This window comes from Poecilia latipinna, unplaced genomic scaffold (genome assembly GCF_001443285.1).
Source record: "Poecilia latipinna isolate Pla-1442-1.1 unplaced genomic scaffold, P_latipinna-1.0 Scaffold397, whole genome shotgun sequence".
In the NCBI taxonomy this organism is placed as follows: domain Eukaryota; kingdom Metazoa; phylum Chordata; class Actinopteri; order Cyprinodontiformes; family Poeciliidae; genus Poecilia; species Poecilia latipinna.
This window is the reverse complement of record NW_015113013.1, coordinates 239,605-255,985: the sequence shown is the minus strand read 5'-3', so window position 1 is coordinate 255,985 and position 16,381 is coordinate 239,605. Positions and strand designations below refer to the sequence as shown.

The window sequence follows — 16,381 nt, the reverse complement described above, 5'->3', positions numbered from 1 at the left end:
TTCTGAGCCTGACCCGACTGAGTGAATCAGAGGAATGTCTGAGACGGAGGAGGATTAAAGCCAGCTGTCAGGCTCCATCAGAACCGGAGCTGCTGGACAGAACCGCAGAGTCCAGCTGAGAACCGGAGCTCTGAAATGACCCGATTGTGTTGGATTTGACTGTCTGCATTCAGAGGGCTGCAGCTGCTGCGCGTCATTCTGCTGCGCATCGCACCACTGTGCGCCGTTCTACTGCATGCCGTTCTGCTGCGCATTGCCCTGCTGCGCACTGCGTGTCGCCTGCTGCGCATCATTCTGCTGCACCTCATTCCATTGCGTTTATTAGTCAGATGAACAGCCGCCTCTTTATCATTAATGCACCGATCCACTGTTTTCACTTTCGATACCGATATCTGACATTTACAATCAGATATTGATCCAATCCGAAAACAGCTGAATTGACTTAAAATGTTTGTTTTTAACACAGACATAAAATATTCTGAATTACATATTTATTTGCTAACACTGCACCAGTACAGCTCACTAAAATATACCAATAGCTTCACAAACTTGGTCAAACATGAAAAAACAACTTTGATTATTTCACTCTGCTCAATTAGGAGTTTATTAACCAGCGTAAAATAAATAATAAAGACACTAAAACTGACAAAAAACAACAGGTGAACTATCCTCGTCAAACATTTAAAAATAAACTGGAACAATATTATCTTTTTCTGTGTTTATTTTGTTTCAGCAACAAGAACAGGATGTGGCTTCATTTTGCTTTATTTTGTTGATTAATGGCGGAGCTCAAGTCTGAGTTTTAGTAAAAGCCACTGGATGACTTTGGTTCATATTACTAATAAATTACATTAAATTGAAGCTTTGTGTTGCACCTTACTTTTACCATGTTAAGACTTCAATTATATCTTCTTTTGAACAGCCTGGCATCACTGAAAACTTCAAAGTTAGACGATTCTTTAAATGTGCTCAAGGTCTGCCCAAAATCATTCTGAGGGCCCCAAATGGCCCCAGGGCCGCACTTTGAAAACCCCTGATTAATAATAATAATAAACATTTAGCTACATTAAACCACATGTATATATTTCCCAGCAAGACTTGTTCTGATTTGATTTATGACTGTTTTTAAATTAATGTTAGTTTTATTTAGCTCTATTAACATTTTATTATCTTATTGTGCAATTTATTATATCAATCAATCAACTTCATCTATACTCTTATGTAGATTTGGTTACAGTGAGTCAGCTTTCTTGCCAAACAGGAAACTTTACATAGAAACACAATACATATAAATATAACGTAATTCAAAATACTTTAAATATTTAATTAAACTTTTATTGTTATTTTTATTCTAATTAAATGCTTTTAAATGTTAAAGTATTTACAATCGTCTTCTCTTTCAGATTTTCTATTTTAATCTAATTACATCTTTTAAAATAATTTATTTACCTCTTCTACTTTTAATGACAGTTCAATATAATAATATAATTATTTTGAATAATAATTCTGCTGACTCATCATTTTGCTGCTCCGTCCTCTCTGACTCCGCCTCCTCCTCTGACTGGCTCCTCCTCTTCCTGCTCTCCTCCATCCTCTGTCGTCTTCCTCCATCCTGTGTGGAGAGAATCAGAGGACGAAGGAGGAGGAAGAGGAGGAGGAGTGTTTCTGCTTTGGTTGGAGCCCCGTCAGGCTGCAGCTCCTTCCTCCGGGTTTCTGTGGTGCTGCGGGGGGAGATGTGAGGCAGAGCGGGCGGAGCAGACGGAGCCGGCATGCTGAGGAAGCTGGTCTGCAGGAGGATCTGCTCCTGTAAGCTGCTCCTCTTCCTCTGCATCAGAACCAGACAGGAAGCCGCGGCTGAGGGGGGGCGGAGCCGGATTGTTAGGAGGATGATTCAGGATGTGGGGAAGCTGCTGCTCCCAGATCAGCTGAAACAAACAGGATTCTAATGCGCCGGTCTGGTGCTGGTTCTGGGTCTGGGTCTGGTTCTGGGTCTGGGTCTGGATGGTGTGAAGGTTGGATCTGTCTGCTGCAGTTGGTGAGCTTATCCTGTGTTGACCTACTGGATCATTTCTCTGTTTTTGATCTAATAACCTGATGCATGTTGTTGGTTCTAGTTCTGTAGAACTTCTGATGGTTCTACAGTAAAGAATTCTCTTCTACAGAAGAGAATACTCAAAGGTGACATTTTTGTGCTTCCATTTGGTTTCTACTGCTTATAAAAGCAGCTGAAAAACCAACCAGATGTTTTCTGGATGAAGTTAATAGTGTCTGGAAAATGAGCCATTTAAAAACTTCTGAATGTAAAGCACCAATAAGAATGGACTGCCCGTTACCTAGCAACCCCAGTGAAGGCCAGCCTGTTACCTCGCAACATACAGCTGGAAGAGACTGGAGTTTCGTTGTTGACTCACCACCCAGAAACCACTTGCTGCATTCTGATTGGTTGTGCAGGAGGCTCCACTTCTGCTTTTCAAAGATGTATCGTTGTATAACAGTGCATCTGTTTGCTGCCATTTTCACGTGTGAGTGTAAACATTGAGTTGGGGGTGTGACCAGCAGCTGCTTGTTTGGATTTAAAGTAACAGACCCTAAAACAGCTCAGCCTAGTCAGAACTGATCACACTGAAATGGAGCGGTTCTGGTTTTACATCAGACTCAGGGGAAGGTTCTGTCTGGACAGAACCGATGTTCTCCTGTTGATGCTCGGTGGCTTTGCCTTCAGTGACCTGCTGATGTGTCGGCTCAGTCTGGCTGTGTGAATAATGGAACAGGATCGATTGCTTGCAGGGCGGGTTCCTGCTCTGGGGGGTGAAGTGGCTCGTATTCACAGAGCCTGGTGTGTTTATGTCCTGATGACCAGAGAACATTCTCTGTTTTTGCTGCAACCTGCTGACCCTCAATCAGTTCAGAAATCCCATCCTGTTCAGCTTCACTGCATGCATCAGAACCATCCTCTGCAGTAGTTCTAGTCCTCCACACTGGACCAATTGTTCTGTCTGCTGTCCGGTTCGGCAGGAATCTCAGGAATCTGCTGGGATTCAGCAGCAGGCACGCCTCGGCCCGCCTGCTGGGACCTGCTGAGCTATTGGGTTCATTCATACCAGCCCTGTTCAGTCCGCTTCAATCCAACTCCAGTCCGTTTGTTTATAAAGTCCAGTTCAGTTGATGAGGTGTGAATGCTAACTGAATTCTGGCTCAGCCTCCAAACCTTGGTCTGGGTTCGGTTTGAATTCATATGTGAACGCCAAGCGGACTGGTGACCGCTCCAAAAGCAGGAAGTCAAGTACATCGGAGGGCATTGTGGGTAAATGCAACCAAAGCTAACGTATTAGCCTAGCGCTGGCGGGAGAAATGGCTCATGGTTTTTAGCCAAAGACTAAAGAGAAATTCTCCAACCGCTAAAATCTGACGCCTCCATCTTGTTTCCATCTGGTGAAGAAGGAAGTTGCGCTCAGTGTCTTCACAGATTTTTGACGCAGCGCCCCCACAGGCCTGGAGGGGAATAGGTTGCTCAAAGGATTTGGTTGGTTTGAACCACAGCAACTGGAGATGGAGCAGATGAATGAGTTCTGGTCCCAGTAGAACCGGGTCTACTGGACCATCTGGTGTTAAAACATTCCTTGTTGTTCTTCATCCAGATAAAACCTTTGAGGACGATGAATCGGTGGACGGCGGACGTTCCTCGTCCAAAGCAGCCTCTGTGTCTGGGAGGAAGGCGGTGAGCATGGGCTCGTTCCGACGGCCGTCCTCGACTTCCAGCAGCAAGTCTGCAGGTCAAAACCGGAACCAGTTCTGCCCCACATCTCCTCGTGTCGGCTGTGTTTTACGAGGCTGTCTGTCCTGCAGGGCGGGACGGATCGAGTGCAGGAGCTGTGGATGAGGAGGATTTCATCCAGGCCTTTGAGGACGTTTCCACAGTTCAGGTAAGACATCTTCTGCCTCCCTGAAGCCTCGGTCCATTAAATCTGAGTTGTGGCGTTTCCTCCACCAGATCTACTCCAACCGGGAGGTGGAGGAGGCCATGACCAAGATCCGGGACGTGCTGTCGGATGATAAGAAGGACTGGGAGCTGAGAGTGGCCGCTGTAAGCCGTCCTCACCTTGTCTCAGTGTGGAGTGTGTGTTGTGCCTCTGACCTCTGACCTCTGCCTTGTCTCTCTTCAGCTGAAGAAGCTTCGCTCACTGCTGCTGGCCGGAGCGCCGGAGTTTGACTGCTTCCTGCAGCAGCTGCGGCTCCTGGAGGCTTCCTTCAAGCTGTCCGCCAAAGACCTGCGGTCTCAAGTGGTCAGGGAGGCCTGCATCACGCTGGGGTGAGGCTGCAACCTTTCACCTCTAGAGCTCCTCTATCCCTGATTAGTAACGCCTCCTGTCGCCTGCAGCCACCTGTCGGCGGTGCTGGGCAGCCGCTTCGACCACGCCGCCGAGGCCATCCTGCCACCCCTCCTCAACCTGGTGCCCAACAGTGCCAAAGTCATGGCCACGTCGGGCGTGGCTGCCATCCGCCTCATCCTCAGAGTACGACCCACACTTCCTGTTTCTGATCATCACTTCTTAAAATTCACTTTTTACATGTTTCTGTTCTTCCACTTGTGTCTCTACTGTTTCTAAAAACAGACTAAATGCTAAAAAAAAAAAACCAAACGTTCTTTGGAAATAAATTAATGCTTTTTTAGTGTCTGGAAAATTAGCCATTTCAAAGATCTCCCAAATGTTGTGACACTGTACGGTTACCTAGCAACCTAAGCTGATCTCCAGCAGGTTTGGTCAGCAGGTTTTACTGCTGTATGCGCTGTACAATGGCTGCTGGAAAAGACAAGAGTTTGGTTGTTGACTTACCATCCAGAAACCATTTCATACATTTTGGCTGGCTATGCAGGAGGCTCCACTTCTGCTTTTCAAAGCCGTAAAACATTACAAAAGTAATTTTGATTTAAAGTGACAGAGACCCTAAAACAGCTCAGAATAGGCTGCATCAGACTGAAATCTTATTATTATTTAAGGAAGCAGAGCCGGTCTCCTTGAGGCTCTAGAAGCTTCATGAACAGGAATCTCCTTTCCACAGCAGCCTGGTTCTGATCCATGAAACTTCCTGCAGCTTTTCCTTCTCCTTTTGTTCTGCAGCACACTCACTGTCCTCGCCTCGTCCCCATCATCAGCAGCAGCTGCTCCTCCAAGTCTGTGGGTGTCAGAAGGTCAGACCACATTCCGCTCTACATTTATCTATTGTTACAAAGAACAACTTTTATTTCAATTTTGATAAATTATTATATTTAAATTATTTTTTAAATTAATCTGTATCTGGATTTTTTGCTGTTTATATTTCTACCTATGCATAAAACGTACATTATTTAAATATATTATGCAATGTGTTTGGTTTTTTTTTTTACTTTTTTTGTCATGTATAGAAATGAATTTTTTTAGTTAAAAATTAGTTTTAGTTTTACACCATTTTTTAATTTTAGAATTTTTTTGATTTTACCATATTTAATATTAATTAGTAATCAAATGTTTTGTAATAATTTTTAAAATAGTAATTCTTTTTGTAATATTTATCTTTTTGTTTTCTGACCTTATTGAAAACACTTATTTTATTTCATAAGTACATATTTATTTTTTGTGACTTTTTCTGCAGCTGTTTTCCTTCCACATATTTTTCCTGCCTTGTTTTCCAGACGCTGCTTTGAGTTTGTGGACCTGATGCTGCAGGAGTGGCAGACCAGCAGCCTGGACAGGTACACACACACACACACACACACACACACACATCTCCACCTCTGCCTGAGGAAACCTGACACCCAGCCAGGACGAGCTCCACCTCAGGCGTTTCCATGGCGATGGGAACCGCTGGGGAGGAAACCTGAGCTGAACCCAGAGCGGCTCTCTGTGGCCATCGACCCGTCTGGGTCCAATCAAAACCACAGAGTCAAACTCAGAGGCTGGGTTGGGTTTTACAGAGATAGAAGCTGGTGAAGCTCGGTGGAGGCAGTGTTATGATGTGACGTTCAGAGGCCTGAATGTCACATCATGTAATTTAACTGTGATTTTAGTCTATGTAAATTAATTTACATATTTTTTTGCAAAGTTAATTACTTAACGTCTGTCATTTCTCTCTCTCTCCCTCTCTCTCTCTCTCTCAGACATGGAGCGTTGCTAATGGAGACGATAAAGAAGGGGATCCATGATGCTGATGCTGAAGCTCGATCTGTGGCTAGGAAGTAAGGCAGCCTCCACAAACAGAGCAGCTCCAATAAAAACAAGCCTCACTAATGACCTCTGACCTCTCAGGTGCTACTGGAGCTACCAGGGTCACTTCAGCCGGGAGGCGGAGCTTCTGTTCCAGGGCCTGGAGTCGGCCTATCAGAGAGCTCTGCAGGCCCACCTGCGGAGTGGAGACGCCCTGGTGTCGCTGCCGGCCTCCGACCGCTCCTCGTCCTCGTCTCAGGAGAGCCTGAAGTGAGTTCAAAGGTCACCTGGTGCCCACCCTGCTGGAGCCTTCTGCCTCTAACCCTCTGACCTGCTTCCTCCTCAGCCGGCCACTGGCGATGAAGAGTTCAGCAGGAAGCAGCAGCAGAGGTCAGAACCAAGGTCAACATCATCACACCTCACATTTAAACCTGTTTTGTTTCATCATATTTTATGTTTTATTCATCACATTTTTAATTATTATTTTACTGCATAATATTTCCCATGCTAATCATAAAATAATTCTTGCTATTTTATTTATTTCAGTTTTTATTTTGGTAATTTTATGCATTTTAATTTATCACATATAAATATAAAATAATATTATATTGAAATATAATATAAGGTTTTTTAATTCATAGGAACAAACATTACAGAAGAACTGATCTACAAATAATAAATTAGAGAAGAAAAGAGAAAAACAACAAAAAGTTCAAGTTAAAACTTATATATGTGACACAAAAGCAAAAATAGATTTAATATATCGCCTTCTTTACAGTTATTTTATGATTTTTTTTAATTTCTAAAAATAAATTTAAGATTAAACTGATTTGAAATTTATATTCCTTGTTTTATTTGTTCTGGGGTCTCACTCACGTTGGGTAGAGGTGGGAAAAAGAGGAAAAATAAGTAAAGTAAATAAATAGGTTATATCTAGAGAACATGTTTTGTGATGATAATAATAATAGTACAAATAATCTTTATGTAATAACTGCACCACCGTTTGAACAAATCAACTTTTACATTAAACCAGAGAAACAGGTTTTAGTTTTAAATGCAAAAATGAATAAAATAATAAAAATAGCTGATAAAAAGCTATCAAAAACATCACCAGCTAAAATCTTCTTCATCTTTCAGCAGCGATCACTGATCTGATCACATCGTGTTAGAGATAAAGTTAAACAGTTTAACTGCAATAAAAACAAATCAAAGCTAAAATAAAATTAAGTTGTCAGATTTCTATCTCATTCTTTTAAATAATTTTTTATATTAAAAGGTGGAATATTTAAATAACAACAGGAATATTGTAAACAGTAACTAACTTGAAGCTGTTGGAACATGCAGCCGGCGCCCCCCGCAGGCCTGGAGCTGCCTCGTCTCCAGGCGCTCTGCAGCGTTCCCGCAGCGACGTCGACGTCAACGCCAGCGCCAGCGCCCGCAGCAGGATGCCCGCCGTCAGCGCCGCCGCCGCGCCGCCGTCTCCCTTCAGCGCCGCCGCCGCTCTTCCCCCAGGATCCTACGCTTCGCTCGGTCAGAACCAGAACGGCCCGCTGGCTCCGCCCACCTCTCAGGGGTCATGGGTCGTCCTTCATCACCTCATCTTCATCCTCAGGGCGAGTCCGGACCAGGAGGACAAGCGCCGGAGCCGGTCCCACGGCGACGGATGGCCGGAGCCGAGGGAAGGTCGTCTCTCAGTCCCAGCGTGAGTGAAGAAACCCGATGTCTCCGCTCGTGGTTCTGGTCCACTCTGACCCGGTTCTGCTGTTTTCAGCTGGCAGCCGCTCCGGTTCTCCAGGCCGCCTGCTCAGCTCCACGTATGGCCGGATCCCGAGGCCCGCCGCAGGCAGCAACGGCGCCCCCTGCAGCGTGAGCGACAAGACGCGACCCCGAGGTCACCGCAGCCAGGGCTGCAGCCGAGAGACCAGTCCGTCCAGAACCGCAGCCGGTAAGAACTGTTGCTAGGCAACAGGCCCAGTTCTGCAGAACCTTTGTCTGACTGGAAAGAAAATGATGGCTTGGTTTATAATATTTTTTTGTTTCTTGATCTATATTTTTATTTCAAATTTGAATTGTTTCTTAATGTTTAATTTAATTGTATTTCACTTTTATTATTTCTTTTAAGTTTTTTTGTCATTTTTATTTGAAAATTGTTTTTTTTATTTTATTTTTTGAATTGTTTTGTTACATTTTATGTTTTTTCTATTATTTTAATTTTTTTATTTGTTTTATTAAATTAAATTTGTTTAATTTTGTTTTAATCATTTTTTTCAGATTTTATTTTTGTTGTTCTTTTACTGTTGTTTGATTTTGTGTTTTTAATTTATTTTAGTTTTTTTTATGCATGTAGTAAAATCCATAAAATCATTAAAACCTTTCTCCCCAAAAACATCTAAAAATAAAACATTCAGGTACATATAATGAAAAAGATTTACATTTTAAAATATGTTTTGTCTCATTTCAGAAAGTAAAACTAATTTATTATACAGATCCATCACACATAGAATGACAGATTGTAAGCCTTTATTTCTGATTATATTGATTAATTATTTTTAATTTTGGCTGCAGATAATATTCAGGAAATCGATGACACCAGTTAAAAAGCATTTTTAATGTATAGATGTTATAGTTATCTAAATATCTTATGGAAACCAGGATATCATCTGCAAACTGTTGTAGTTTTTTTTGGTTTTTCTTGGTAAATTGAAGCCAGAAGTGATGAAAGCTGACAGGAAGGAGAACGCAGCCCTGCGGAGCTCCTCCTGAACCTTGGCCATGTTGCCATGTTTCCTAGTTTATCCACCGTTTCGGCACAGATCCTGCATGCTCCTGCTCCATGTTGTCCTCCTGCTGTCTAACCTGCTGTCTAACCCAGCTCTGTGACTCACTGCATGGACCGCTGTCCTCTTCTCCTCTCCTTTTCTCCTGTCCTCTCCGTCTGTCTCCATCTGGACTCTGCAGCCCGGAGTCGGATCCCTCGACCCAGCATGAGTCAGGGCTGCAGCCGGGAAACCAGTCGCGAGAGCAGCCGCGACACCAGCCCCGCCAGGGGCTTTTCCCCGCTGGGTGAGTACCTGACTGCGGCCCCTGCCGTGTAGCCCTGCGGCCCCACGGCCCCATGGCCCCCCTGAGCTGCCAGCGTCTGCTTTAGACGCCTCCTGCCTCAGAGTGAGGGACCTGCTGTGGTTTTTGTTTCCTCCTGCAGCCAGCCGGCCTCATTCCCGTTCCACCAGCGCCCTGTCCTCTGCAGAGGGCTGCTCAGGTGAACTCTGACCTCCTCATTCATTCATGCTCATTTACTTGCATGGCTGAGTCAACAGCTCCATGCTGCGGGGTCAAAGGTTAAACGTAGCAGGAGACATGCCTGGGCTTATTGCTGCGTCTTGTGTTGCATCTTCACTGATGTTTGAGCTGCTTCAGGTTCCTGGTTGCTTTGGGTCCGAGTCACACACTGTAAAAACACAAAGTCTGACCAAGTGGTTTTATCTAGTTTCCAGTGCAAAGATCTTACTAAATTCAAATTTAAAAAATATATATATATATTGATCACATTTACAGTTGATTACACATGAAACTAACTCTAACCAAACTAACTCAAAGTAACTATTCATCAAGATGTGGCAGCTTGTTTTAGGTCAATATTTCCTTAATGTTGATGAAAATGTTTTAGTTCCACTGGCACTTATACTTAGTATTTTTCATCAATATTAAAGCAGCAGTATTATGTGAAATTAACCTTTTAAGCTTTACATCATGTTTTAGCTTTCCACCATGTTTTCATGTTTTCCCTGCATTGTTGCTCTGATTCTTTCTTTCATGCTTAAGAAATACTTTAATCTCCATGGCAACCATTCAGCTGCAAAACACCTGGGTGGACCTAGCCCCGCCTTCCAGGTGTAGCTCCTCCCCCACTCTGCTCCTTCAGACTAGTCAAGTGAATTAGCAAACAGCTGGTGGATCTGCTGAGCTGCTGCTCACAGCGACTCGGTAAAAACATTAAAGGGTTAATAAAGGAGCCATGTTGGAACAACTTCCTGGAGGCGGTGCTTCAGAAAGAGCAGGAGCTTCTTAAAGGGACAGAGACCCAATTTTAAGTCATATTTGACATATATTTTTATAAAAAATCAGAGGAATCATAGTTACTTAAATGTGCCATAAACGCCTAGTTCTGCCCCTTTAAGACATTGTTGAATGAAAACAAACTCCTATGTTTTTCTGTCTTATTTCTAGATGTTTGCAGTAGAAACTAGACAATAGTGGGTGGTAAGGTTCTGGTTTTGCAGTGATGATGATGCTGTTGCTGTCCAGTCTGACCCTGGTGTCTCTTCCTCCTCAGACCGGCTGGCCCATCAGGCCCGGATCTCAGCCTCCGTCAACGCCATGCGGGTCCTGAACACGGGCACCGAGGTGGAGGCGGCCGTGGCCGACGCTCTGGTAGGAAGCAGCTGCAGTTTTCCTCCGTCTGTCTGAACTGAGCTCCTGTGGTGCTGATGTCAGGTTTCTTATGACTTCCAGCTGTTGGGAGACTCCAGGAGTAGTAAGGTAGTAGATCCTGTGTGCCTGCATGCAGCGTGTTTTAGAGTCTGTTTCATCACATCAGCGACCTCTCCGTCCGTCCGTCAGCATGTCCATCTGTCCGGCCGCCATCAGACTTCCTGCTCACTCTGGTTCTCTTCCGACAGCGGCGGCCCGTCCGGCGGCGCTTCGAGTCGCCTGGTATCTACTCAGACGATGATGCCAACAGCGACGCCTCCAGCGCCTGCTCCGAGCGCTCCTTCAGCTCCAGGAACGGTGGCGCCGGGCCCCACTTCCTGCGGCAGACGGAGGACGTGGCGGAGGTCCTGAACCACTGCGCCAGCTCCAACTGGTCGGAGAGGAAGGAGGGCCTGCTGGGCCTGCAGAACCTGCTGAAGGGCCAGAGGATGCTCAGGTGGGCTCTGGTGGCAAATGAATCACTAATGAGACGCAAACACAAAGGAAAACTCTTTTTTTTTTTAGGTTTTGTTGGCTCTAGTGGCCTTTATTTGAAAGTAGTTTGACAGGAAAGAGGGAAATGAGAGAGGAGGAAGACATGTGGCAAATGTCACCAGGCTAGGAATCAAACCTGCGAGCACCGGCATGAGAACTAAGGCCTCAGTACATGGGTTGTGCTTTGCCCCTGCGCCACCATAACACCCCAAAGGAAAAACCTTTAATCACAGCAGAAACACTTTGAAAAGTCAAGACGTTTATTTACTCTTAAATAATAAATACATAATGTTCCTTTTTAAAAACATAAACTTGAAACAATCAGCAGCACAAAAACATGTTAATGTAAAACAACAGGAGGACATGGAGTGTAGAAAACGCTGGTAGTTTGAGATGAGCCATCTGATTGGCAGCTGTGGTGGGCGTGGCCTGGAAGGCTTGCCAATCAGAGAGCTTGTTGTTTCTGCGTTAACAGACTCTGTTTGCTTCCAGCCGTGTGGAGCTGAAGCGACTCTGTGAGATCTTCACAAGAATGTTTGCAGACCCGCACAGCAAGGTGAGGCCCTCCTGACAGGAAGCAGAAATATGTCACTTCCTGTCAGACAGGAAGCAGCGTCTGGCTGCAGCTTGAACTAACCCGGTGTTCTCTGTTGCATGTTGCTCTCTGCTGTGGACTCTAACAAACCCAGAGAGTAAGTGGTTCCTCCCCCTGCAGCTGCTCATCGTCACCTTCATTCCCGGTCCTGACCCTCCTTTTCCTCCTCCTCCTCCTCTTCCTCACCTGCCAGGTGTTCAGCATGTTCCTGGAGACGCTGGTGGACTTCATCGTCCTGCACCGGGATGACCTGCAGGACTGGCTCTTCGTCCTGCTCACTCAGCTGCTGAAGAAGATGGGCGCCGACCTGCTGGGCTCGGTCCAGGCCAAGGTCCAGAAGGCTCTGGACGTCACCAGGTCAGAACCGGAACCAGCACCCTGACTGTGGTCAAAGAAAGAGGCAACTCCCTGCTAATTGCTTGTTTAGACTTTTATTAATGTAACATGAATAAATGGCTGGAAAAATGAATTTCTGCTAAAACAGTTAACATGAAGAGTTAAATGTGTGTAAAGGTTGCAGGTTTGTTTCCGCTGTGTCCCTCAGGGAGTCGTTCCCGCTGGAGCTGCAGTTCAACATCCTGATGAGGTTCATCGTGGATCAGACCCAGACGCCCAACCTGAAGGTGAAGGTGGCCATCCTGCGCTACATTGAGGCTCTGGCCCGGCAGATGGACCCGGCCGACTTCGTCAACTCCAGCGAGACGCGCCTCGCCGTCTCACGCATCATCACCTGGACCACCGAGCCCAAGAGCGCCGACGTCCGCAAGGTACCGTACTGCATCATGGGAATCCTCCTGGGCCGGGCCATAAGGATTCAGAACCTTATCACAATAACTAGTGATACTACTGGGATAAAAATAAAGATTGTGTTAAAAAGACAGAAACAGATTAAAGGTTCACACATTTAAATGTTAAAAACAAGATGTAGAGAATTAAGATGAACAATAACAACACAATGTACAAAACTAACAGAAACATCCTCATTATTAGCCTCTTCTTTACCTCATTTAATAATTTTATAAATTTACTTTTATTTATTGATTCTCTCTTGGAGAAAACAGCAGAAATAACTGTTCAGATAATCAATAACTGATGGTGACAACCAGACGACGAATGTTTCTCCACCCTCAGACGCTCCACACCTGGGCAGGTGAGGATCGAAGCTCCACCGCCTCTCTGCCCCGGGAGGGGCATCTGGAGGAGAGGTGCAAGCAGGTAGAGCCGGCATGAGCGGGGCAAATAACCGGGGCAACAACCGGGTCAGAATGGGGCAAATAACCGGGGCAACAACCGGGTCAGAATGGGGCAATAACAGGGGTTAGAATAGGCCAACAACCGGGGCAAATAACCAGGGTATTAACCGGATGGGAACTGGGCTGTATTCGGGTCAGAACCGGGCTCTGTCACTAACCTGGCTCCTGTTTCTCTGCAGCTGCTGCATGCGTCTCAGGAAGCTGCTTTCCTTTCTGGCTGCATGTCTGCCGCCTGGCTAACACGGCTCTGACCCGTTCTCCAGGTCTGGCCGGCGGTGGCAGCGCCCCCCGGTGGAGGCATGGGGAAGCGGTGAAGTCATCCGGTCCGGTTTGTGTCTTGCAGGCGGCCCAGGTGGTTCTGATCGCCCTGTTTGAGCTCAACACCCCAGAGTTCACCATGCTGCTGGGAGCGCTGCCCAAAACCTTCCAGGACGGAACCACCAAGCTGCTGCACAGCCACCTGAGGAGCGCCAGCGCCGGCATCGCCATGGTAACACCCTTCACCTGCCCCCCACAGAGGGCTTCTTCAAATCTAACTAAACCACTGTCAGTTTGAAGATAGTAATGATGACCTCTGATGACCTGGAAGGTTTCTATTAATATCTTTAAAATTGAAGAAGCACAAACAAAAACATTTGACTCAAATTAACTTGATTTGAAGAACCTTAGGGAGAAACGTCACTCAGATGTGACTGCAGTGTGCCGGTTTGCTCCACACCCTTTGACATTCTGCTTTCTTCAGGCGGCTCCAGGCGACTCGGCCGGCCGGACGCCCCCCCGGCCCCCCGGCAGCCGCAGCAGCCCACTGACCTCGCCCACCAACCACGGCGGCCTCTCCCCCAGGTGAGAACAGGACGTCCTGACCAGCTGGCCTCCGGTCAGGACCAGATGCTAACCTTCCTGGTATCTCTCCCCCTCCCCCGCCTGCAGTCGGCTGTGGGGCTGGAGCGCCGATGGCCTCTCCAAATACCCCCCTCTTCCTCCCTTCCCCTCCCCTCTCCCTCCCTCTGCCTCCCTCAAGGCCTTACGGCGAGCGTACTCTCCCAGGTAACCCCGCCCCCTCACCCTCCTCCACCCCAACCATCGTCTGTTTGATTCACCTGTTGGTGTCTCAGTGTGACCTCATCAACATGCACGTCCATCCAGGTTCTCCGACTCACTGAGAGGCTTTCATAGGCATGGACCAAACCCAGTGGCCGCTAAGCTGCTAAGCAGCTATTAATGCGCTAAGAGCAGAGCTAATTTTTAAGCTAATATTTTAGAGTTGACAACATCAGTTAAGACAAAGTTGGTCCTCTAGAGGGCGACACATGTTGCTTCTTTGACATGGTGGGTATCAACAGCGTTGAATTTAGCAATTCAGCATTAGCGTCCATTAGATAGCATGTTGGTTTAGCGCTTTAGCATTAGATAATGATTATTATTAACACTTCAGGTTTCGCAAATCTAATATAAATGATTAGCACTTTAGAGTTAAAGTATCTAATTTATATGATTAGCACATTATGGTTAGCATTAGCTAATGATGATGACTAATGATTCAGGTTTAGCATATCTATTTTTTATGATTAACTCTTTGGGGTTAGCATAGCTTATGTTTCTGATTAGCGACTTAGCGTTAGCTCTGCTAGCCTTTCAGTGACTGGTGCCGCCACTGTTGGACCTTGGAGCAGAATGAAGAGTCGTTGGTCCAGTTTGAATGAAAACAGTTCCAGTGTTTAGACGGACTGAGCCCAGGACTGATCCATGTCTAAGAACGTGTCCATGCCCTGCAGGACTGTGTCCACTCACTGTCTTCTGTCCCCTGCAGCGGCGCCTTCATCCTGTGTTCCTCTGTTTCAGCATGCTGGAGTACGACAGTGAGAACCTGAACACTGAGGATCTGTACTGCTCCCTGCGCGGCGTCTCTGAGGCCATCCAGAACTTCAGCTTCCGCAGCCAGGAGGAGCTGGTGGAGCCGCTGCGGCGGGACGGGAAGCAGGATGGAACGGTCAGTGGGTTCATCCCGCCTCATCCCACCAGGCTGGGTCTGGAAGTCACATGACTGTTCTGCTGCCAGGCCGGCGTGGTGACGGCGTCGTCGGACCCAGAGCGTCGGTTCTATGGCAACGTGACGGAGGGCGGCCGGACGGCTCTGGACAACAAGACGTCGCTGCTGAACACGCCTTCGCCTCGCTCGTTTTCTGGGCCGCGCTTCAGGGAGTACAACCCCTACAACTACACAGACGGCCCGCCGGAGAAGCCCGGCCCGGAGGACGGCGCCGAGCCGCAGAGAGACGGTGAGCTGGACGTCCTGCAGCGGCTCAGTGGGTCTGTCTCTGTCTAACTCTGGCTCCCTCTGCAGGCCGTCGACAGGAGTGCGGAGAAAACAAGACGCAGAACACTAAAAGCTTTCCAGGTAACAAGCCGAACCCAGATCTTCAGCAGAACCGCCACTTCCCGTTCTAACACGGTTCTGTGTGGCTGCAGCCGGGTCGGCGGAGCAGCTGGAGCTGGTGGGGGAGCTGCTGAAGGAGCTGTCCCAGGCCGGGGACCAGGAGGACAGGCGGGGGACGCTGCTGGAGCTGCTGAAGGTGGCCCGAGAGGACAGCCTGCTGGTGTGGGACGAACACTTCAAGACCATGCTGCTGCTGCTGCTGGAGACGCTGGGGGACAAAGACGTGAGTCCAGCCGGACCGGACCGGCCCTCATTCACGATGAGCAATTAATCATGACCAGTTAACATAAGATGATTAATATTTATCATAATCTGTTTGATTCTAGGTGTTTGGTTGGTGTGTTTTATTTTGGAAACTAAAAATGTTTTCCACTTCCTGTGTGAAACATTCCTCACAAAATTACAGTTTTTCAGAGAATAAAGTCCAAAATGTATCGACTGTTTGCTGTAAACTGACCAGTGAGCTGTCCATCAGTTAGTTGTGACCCGGTCCGTCTCTCACAGCACTCGGTCCGGGCGCTGGCTCTCCGGGTTCTGAAGGAGATCCTGCGGAACCAGCCGGCCCGGTTCAAGAACTACGCAGAGCTGACCATCATGAAGACGCTGGAGGCTCACAAGGATTCTCACAAAGAGGTGAGACGCCGGAAGCTGTAGCTGCTGCTGCTGCTGCTTCTGCTGCGTACTGAGGGTTTTAATGTTTTTATCTTTCTTAATCTTTTTAAAAAAAAATTTTCAAAATCTCTTTCTCACTGTTTATTCAATGTCACATGCTGTTTTCTTTTTAATTATGTTAAGCACTTTGAAATGCCTTGCTGCTGAAATGTGCTATACAAATAAAATTTGATTGATTGATTGAGATGGTCTAGATCAGTGGTCCCCAAACTACGGCCCGCGGACCAGATGCGGCCCGCCTCCACATTTGGTCCGGCCCCCTGAACAATACCTGAGA

The 16,381-nt window shown here is 46.7% G+C and overlaps 1 protein-coding gene across 13 annotated transcripts in view; it reads left to right on the top strand.

Moving 5' to 3' along the window:
• LOC106950375 (CLIP-associating protein 1-B-like) overlaps nt 1–16,381 on the top strand; it is a 29,717-nt gene that overhangs the window by 6,542 nt on the left and 6,794 nt on the right. For 2 of the 13 annotated variants that reach the window (XM_015037177.1, XM_015037188.1), the window contains 31 exons: nt 3,639–3,773; nt 3,847–3,923; nt 3,992–4,084; nt 4,164–4,309; nt 4,379–4,514; nt 5,121–5,191; nt 5,672–5,731; nt 6,137–6,214; nt 6,285–6,452; nt 6,529–6,584; nt 7,527–7,712; nt 7,795–7,884; nt 7,954–8,127; nt 9,141–9,245; nt 9,385–9,441; nt 10,516–10,613; nt 10,695–10,721; nt 10,862–11,109; nt 11,640–11,703; nt 11,837–11,839; nt 11,936–12,099; nt 12,287–12,509; nt 12,874–12,957; nt 13,339–13,485; nt 13,738–13,838; nt 13,926–14,042; nt 14,838–14,985; nt 15,055–15,274; nt 15,340–15,393; nt 15,465–15,655; nt 15,937–16,065. In XM_015037177.1, coding sequence (XP_014892663.1) covers nt 3,639–3,773; nt 3,847–3,923; nt 3,992–4,084; nt 4,164–4,309; nt 4,379–4,514; nt 5,121–5,191; nt 5,672–5,731; nt 6,137–6,214; nt 6,285–6,452; nt 6,529–6,584; nt 7,527–7,712; nt 7,795–7,884; nt 7,954–8,127; nt 9,141–9,245; nt 9,385–9,441; nt 10,516–10,613; nt 10,695–10,721; nt 10,862–11,109; nt 11,640–11,703; nt 11,837–11,839; nt 11,936–12,099; nt 12,287–12,509; nt 12,874–12,957; nt 13,339–13,485; nt 13,738–13,838; nt 13,926–14,042; nt 14,838–14,985; nt 15,055–15,274; nt 15,340–15,393; nt 15,465–15,655; nt 15,937–16,065 — 3,650 coding nt within the window. Of the gene's footprint in view, nt 1–1,576; nt 1,807–3,638; nt 3,774–3,846; nt 3,924–3,991; nt 4,085–4,163; nt 4,310–4,378; nt 4,515–5,120; nt 5,192–5,671; nt 5,732–6,136; nt 6,215–6,284; nt 6,453–6,528; nt 6,585–7,526; nt 7,713–7,794; nt 7,885–7,953; nt 8,128–9,140; nt 9,246–9,384; nt 9,442–10,515; nt 10,614–10,694; nt 10,722–10,861; nt 11,110–11,639; nt 11,704–11,836; nt 11,840–11,935; nt 12,100–12,286; nt 12,510–12,873; nt 12,958–13,338; nt 13,486–13,737; nt 13,839–13,925; nt 14,043–14,837; nt 14,986–15,054; nt 15,275–15,339; nt 15,394–15,464; nt 15,656–15,936; nt 16,066–16,381 lie in introns of those variants that run through there. The other 11 variants (XM_015037187.1, XM_015037179.1, XM_015037189.1 and 8 more) reach the window with 11 other exon arrangements.